Below are 6,148 nucleotides of genomic sequence, written 5' to 3' on the forward strand. Positions count from 1 at the left end.
AGGAGGATTGCAAGTCTGAGACGAGTCTGCACAACTTAGCAATCTTATCTTAAAATTTATAAAGGGCAGGGGTTACAGCTCAGTGGTGGAGTGCTTGCTTAGCATGCATGAAGCTCTGAGTTTAAACCCCAAAAAGAACTGCACATACAAAAATTTTGTCTCATGCTTTGGCGGGACAGCCTAGGAGAGCTAGAAGCAGCCTTAACAAGCTAATCCTTTTCCTTCTCTCCGTCTCTGTAGAAACTTGAAGGGTCTAAGTGCAAAGGTCAACTTTTGATTTTTGGGGCAACCAACTGGGACTTGATTGGTCGTAAAGAAGTGCCTAAGCAACAAGGTATGGAAAACAGTTTCTAAACATCAATCAGTTGCTTCTTCCCTACTAGGTGTCCCGTGCACTTCTGCTGACCACCCATCAGGTAGGTATTCTCTGTTTACAAATGTGTTCATGGAGGCCAAGTGACTTGTCTGGGGCTGCACAGCCACTGCTGTGGTGGAGCTGGATTTGAATCCTGGTCTGGAGAGACTCCGATCTTGCAGTTCTGCCTTTAAGAAACCAGTTTCATTAAGATTACACAGGGAAATAGAAATGGCTTTCTCAAATAAGCACGGACACCATTTTCCTCCTCCTCCTCTTCTGCCTGTCACTGGCCTCCCTGACAGGGAAGAGGCCGGTCCCATGCAATGCTGCCGGAGGCTTAGACATTCGTCGGCTGTCAGGTGTCAGGAAGTCCTATGCTTTGACAGCCCACATTGGTTCACAAGCGGCCAGCTTGCTGCAGGAGCCAGGTGGACAGCAAGAGAGAGAGGGAGCAGGGAAGTCCCAAGCTGTAACTTTTTATCCCAGCTGCCTTTAGGAAGTTGGCGTCTTTCCTCTGGAGAACTGGGCCTGTCCCTGACGAGGCTGGCATGTTGCCGTGCTTTATGGCTTCTTGGTTTTATTTGGAAACTTGCCCAACGTGCTTTCTACCATTGCTTCGCCCCTGAACAAATATTTGCCCACTGTCACACCTGGCACTCAGGGCAAGGCATGGGAGACCAGCTCATCCCGAGGAGGCAGCCTCCGTGGGTCGCAACGCGTGGCGGCTCCCTTGTGCAGCAAGCCTGTCCTGCTGCAGGCAGCTGAGTCCCGGGAACGCCTCCTGGTCTGCGGCAACAGCACAGCCCGCATGCAGGTGGCACCTCCGCCAGTCCTGCTCTTAGCTAAGTGGCCCACCACAGCTCAAGGGGCAGGGATAGGTGCCATCCTGTGGCCCAGCACGGGGCGAGGGAACCCTCAGCCTCCTGCTCCTTCTGAGGCTCCAGAAGCTCTAATGGGGTATCTCAATATCGCCACCCCCCCTTCTATCTCTATTTCTGAGGTTTCTGTTCCTAAGTAGGTTTATGTAATATTTTTCTTCTCTTCTTTTTCTTTTTTCTGCCCCCCCGTCTTTTTGATTGATTGATTGATTGATTGATTGATTGATTTTTGGTCTTTTTCTGGTACCGGGAATCAAACTCACGACCTTGCGCTTGCCGGGCAGGCGCTGTGCTGCTGAGCTAAATCCCCAGCCTCTTTTTCTGTCTTTTTGAGACAGGGTTTTGCAGTGCAGTCCAGGCTGGCATTGAACTTACTTTATAGCCCAGGCTAACCTTGAACTCACGGCAGTCTTCCTGCCTCAGCCTCCTGAGTGCTGGGATGACAGGCATGTGCCACCATGTCCGGCATATGTAATATTTTCACTTCTAAAAATACTGTTTTTTTTTTTTTGTCTTTCTGAGACAGGGTCTCGCTATGCAGTTCAGGCTGGTCTTGAGCTCACTTTGTAGCCCAGGCTTGTCTCGAACTCGCAACGATCCTCCTGCCTGAGCCTCCCAAGTGCTGGGATTACAGGCGTGTGCCACCACACCTGGCTTTAAAAATATCTTTAAATGTCAGCTAGTAAACATTGGAGGGAAGGGAGGGGGATTTGTTTTCCCATGGGATGGACAAGGTTTGAGAAGATGCCTGCCCCGCTCACCTGTCAGGGAGCCGAGGGACCCCAACCACAAGCAGCCTGCATCTCACTGTTTGGCTTCCCAGACAGCAGGGTGGGCAACGTAATTAGGACCAGGCCTTGGGGTCCTGGAGGCTGATGCAGGAAAAAGAGGTAGAGGAGGAGGGATATTAACATCCATCAAGCTGACTGCCGCTGCCAGAATTAGCTGTGAGCCCTCTGGACAGAGCCTCCCCTCTGTCCTTGGGAGCTGGCTGAGTGCTGGACCTGCAGCGGGGCACCGTGGGAGCTCTTGGTGGCAGACCTTCCCCAAGTTTCCTCCCGTACTTACTGCCTCCTAACTTGGGTGGCGCCTCAGGGCTCTCTTCCCGTTCTGATGTAGCCTCTGAGGCCACTGCCTTTGTCTTCTCTGTGCCCTGGGCATGCCTGACATCCCCACGGCTGTTAGTGGAGGTGTTGCCTGTGTGGCGCTGTTATGAATCCACTTGGAGCCCTCTGACCACTAGGGGCCACACACCCTGCAGGGGATCTGCCATGTGACAGGGAGAGAGGACTCCAGGGACAGAGTCACAGCCTCACAGCTTGCAGTCAGCGCCTCCAGGCGCCCGTGTGACACCATGAGCTGCTGGTTCCTACTTTCTGGAAGTTGTCACCACTGCTCTGTCACGTACTCAAGATCCCAAGTTGAAAATGAAGCTAACAATGGTCCTGCCCCTTCCTCGTGGTGGAAGCAGGGATGTCGGGGGAGTAGCCGATCTGTTGCCCGCCGGGTGCTGAAGTGGTGTTGAGCCGTCACCATGTGCCAGGAGTCTGGGCCGCCCTGGCTGCTGTCACGGGAGGAAGAGGGAAGGCAGGTGGCCCGGCAGGAGGGGTGCCGACGGGGGAGCCACCAGCTAAGGGGGAAGTTTCTTTCTGACTCTTGTTTGCATCAGTCAGTGTGTGCAGTACGTGCTTATGTTCAGCACGGGGCATCGGGCATGTACAGCGCTCATCTTCATTCTTTTCCCGTCCCCTTCCCCTCCCTCGCCTTTTGGTCCCAGAGGAGGGATTTCTAAGTCAGATGTGGACAGGCGGGGCTCAGGAGGGACACGGTTGGGGAACTGAGTTCGTGGGGGCAGCTGACACTGAGGCCTAAGAAAGGTCAGACTCGTGTGGCTGGAGGTGAGGGAGGCGGGCTGTGGGCGGGGCCTTGCTGGACGGGGCAGGTGCTGGGAGGGCAGCAAGGTGGCTCATGACACCAGGGCTGCTCTGGCTCCTGGGGTGCCTTGCTTTGGGGCCTTTGGGGAGCACGGGGAATTGAGGTGCATACGTCATCCCGGGGTGCCTCTTGATGGCCAGGCCAGACCAGCCCAGCAGCCCACAGCCCCTTGGACCTGAGGGAAGTGGGCCCTTGGCGGCTGGCGACGTTTTGGAGGTGGTCTCTTCCTCCCCATCCCTGAGCACGGGGTCTGACTGGGATCTTGTTCTCTCCGCAGCCGCGTACCGAAATCTCGGTCAGAACCTGTGGGGGCCCCACAGATATGGATGCCTGGCGGGGGTCCGGGTGCGGACGGTGGTCTCGGGCTCATGTGCTGCCCACAGCCTCCTCATCACCACTGAAGGGAAGCTGTGGAGCTGGGGTGAGTACACGCAGGCGGCGCCCCGTCCCGGGCCGGACGTGCCCTCTCCGTCCCTGCCCTCTCTGTCCCCTGGAGCAGTGTGGGCCCCGCTCCTGCTCACAGACCTGTTTTCTCTTGTCTGCGTTCCTAGCCTGCCTTGTCGGTACCCTACAGAGAAATCCCTTTCCTCCACCCGCTAATTTCTCAGCTTTGTGCCACTGCCCCAACTAATTGTTTGAGTCCTTCTTTATTTCTCATTTTTTGCAGCAGTCCTCCTGCCTCAGCTTCCTGAGAGCTGGGATTACAGGCGTGTATGTACCCTTACACCCCGGCCTCCTTTGAATCCTCTTTAGCAACGTTTTCCTGAACTTTTGGACTAAAGTTTGATCTTTCTGATGCTGAGGTGCCTCCGAGCGAGTGCCTGTTTCAGGCACGTGTCCCTGCAGCAGACAGTCCCGTCTTGCTCTGTAGCACAGTGTGACATAAGGCCTCTGTTCTTGCCACTTTAAATGCCACCAGCTTTTGTAGCTGCCACCTCTTGTCACAGGCACAACTCTGCCCCCCTCCAGCGGCCACTCCTCTGGCCTTGGAGCTCCCGGCCTGTTGGGTCCGTCTCTCCAGCACTGCCCTAGGTAGTTGCGTTGCCTGTCCTGGTGTTCTCACGGGGCTGGGGGCCCCGGCTTGCCGCCCCCGCAGCTCCTGCTCTGCCGCTTCCCTTCCAGATTGTTAATACAGTATTGGTAATTGACCACGGCTCGCTGCCTCCCGAGCCCTGGGCTCTGCTGCCAGCTGGGCATGTTGGCGTTTGTCCCCTCCCTTTGTTTCTGGCCCTTTGGCTGCCTTTTTGTCCATATGACTGCATTTTTATTTCGGTCTGTTTGGACCATTTTTCACAATTTCATGAGCTGCTGCACCAAAGTCCAAATATATTAACATCTGTCGTCTTCCCGCACTCTGCTAATTTTATAATTGTGTTGCAAAAAAAGCTAACAAGTGTGTCTGGCCCAAATTTATCCTTCTGAGCTCTCGGTGACATGCTGACATTTGCCCTGATTTTTGTCTTCTGCCGGTCGGCCTGGGGGTGTGTCCCCCACACCCCTTGTGCCCATGGTGGACACAGTGTCGTTCCAGACTTGACGGCTTTCCTCACCCGGCTGAGTTCCCCTCCGGGTGGTTCTAAGACAGTCCCTGTCCCTGCTGACCCTGCGGCGGGAGCTGCTGTCTATGAATCTGTGATTTCCCCGGAGCCAGCGTGGAGCGCCCATGGGCGTCATGAGTCCACCGGGGGTCACATGAAAGCCCAGGGGCGTGGTGCCGTGTCCGTAGCCCTGGTGCCCCGGGGAGGCTGGCACCTTCCTGGCACACTGTGACCCTGTGTTTGGTGTTGAAGGTGCCTTTCAAAGTGGACCCAGGGTGCTTGTGGCAGTGTGGCCCTGAAGCACGCCTCTCTCTGACAAAGTACACAGCTGAGGAGGCCACCTCCTCGCAGCAGGCCCCAGGTCAGCGTCCAGCCATGTCAGTGCAGGCCGCGGCCTCTGCCAGCCTCCTCCAGGGCCCTGGCACCCGGCCTTGTGGCCCCTGCTCACACGTTTCTCATAACTTCAAAGTGAAAAGCTCCATGCTGGGGAGGGGCGCCCCCAACAGTGCTCTGACTTAGCCCCGTCAAATCTCCCTTAACCCACAAACACTAGGTCACACGGGTGGTCCCCTCAGTGGAGGGGGGGTGCTTGCGAGTGCCCACGGGTTTTGTTTTAGACCCATGTTGGGACCTGGGTGGGATTCAGGGGTGCCAACTCTCCTCATGGCCTCCCAGTGCCACCCACGTTACCCCTGTGCATCCCCGGGGTAGACACAGCCTCAGCCGGAGCAGCTCCAGGGCGGAGCTGGCCCTGCAGGCCGGGTGTTCAGAGCAGGTCTGTCCCTTGTCCCCAGGATTCATGGGGCCTGAGTATTTGAGGGGTCATGGGGAGGGGACGCAGATGGGAGGAGAAGTGATGGACAGAGACCAGGGGGTCCGCGGTGGGTGCCCCATCCGCTGAGCTCCTCGGCCAGTGTTGGGAGGTCCCGGTGCTGGACTCCGCAGAGAGAAGGAGCCGAGGAAGCAGGGCCTCCGAGGCGCCACGGGGACGGGGATGTCCTAGGAGTCACCTGTGGGCCACATCCAGGCATTTTGTGGATTTCCCTTGGTATCGGAGATTGGGGGTGCACATGGACGGGCCCCAGCTCTGCCGTTGGAAGGGAGGTCAGAGGTGTGCAGGCGCCGCAGCTGGAAAAGGGTCTCAGGGCGGCAGCAGGTGGGACCACGGACCCTGCACCCCGCTGAGGACGGAGAAGCTGCAGCCTGTGCTGCCCGGCTCAGGCCACCGGTTTGGAGGCTCCATCTCTGGACAGGTCTCGGGCCGTGAGCCCCGGCGGCGCTGCCCGGCCCCGCTTCCCCCCCTCACGCGGCTGTGGTCCATCTAGGGCGGAACGAGAAGGGACAGCTGGGCCACGGCGACACCAAGAGAGTGGAAGCCCCCAGGCTGATCGAGGGCCTCAGCCACGAAGCCATCGTGCTGGCAGCCTGCGGGCGCAACC

The 6,148-nt window shown here is 57.4% G+C and overlaps 1 protein-coding gene across 1 annotated transcript in view; it reads left to right on the top strand.

Annotated features, from left to right (window-relative positions):
• Positions 1-240: 240 nt before the first annotated feature.
• Positions 241-6,148, top strand: part of Rcc2 (regulator of chromosome condensation 2) — a gene marked incomplete at its 5' end in the record, with an annotated part of 21,933 nt that continues 16,025 nt past the window's right edge. Inside the window, 3 exon segments of the mRNA XM_013507406.1 lie at positions 241-334; positions 3,449-3,592; positions 6,035-6,148. Coding sequence (XP_013362860.1) covers positions 241-334; positions 3,449-3,592; positions 6,035-6,148 — 352 coding nt within the window.

The sequence above is a fragment of the Chinchilla lanigera genome, unplaced genomic scaffold (assembly GCF_000276665.1).
Source record: "Chinchilla lanigera isolate Chin_1 unplaced genomic scaffold, ChiLan1.0 scaffold00126, whole genome shotgun sequence".
Classification (NCBI taxonomy): domain Eukaryota; kingdom Metazoa; phylum Chordata; class Mammalia; order Rodentia; family Chinchillidae; genus Chinchilla; species Chinchilla lanigera.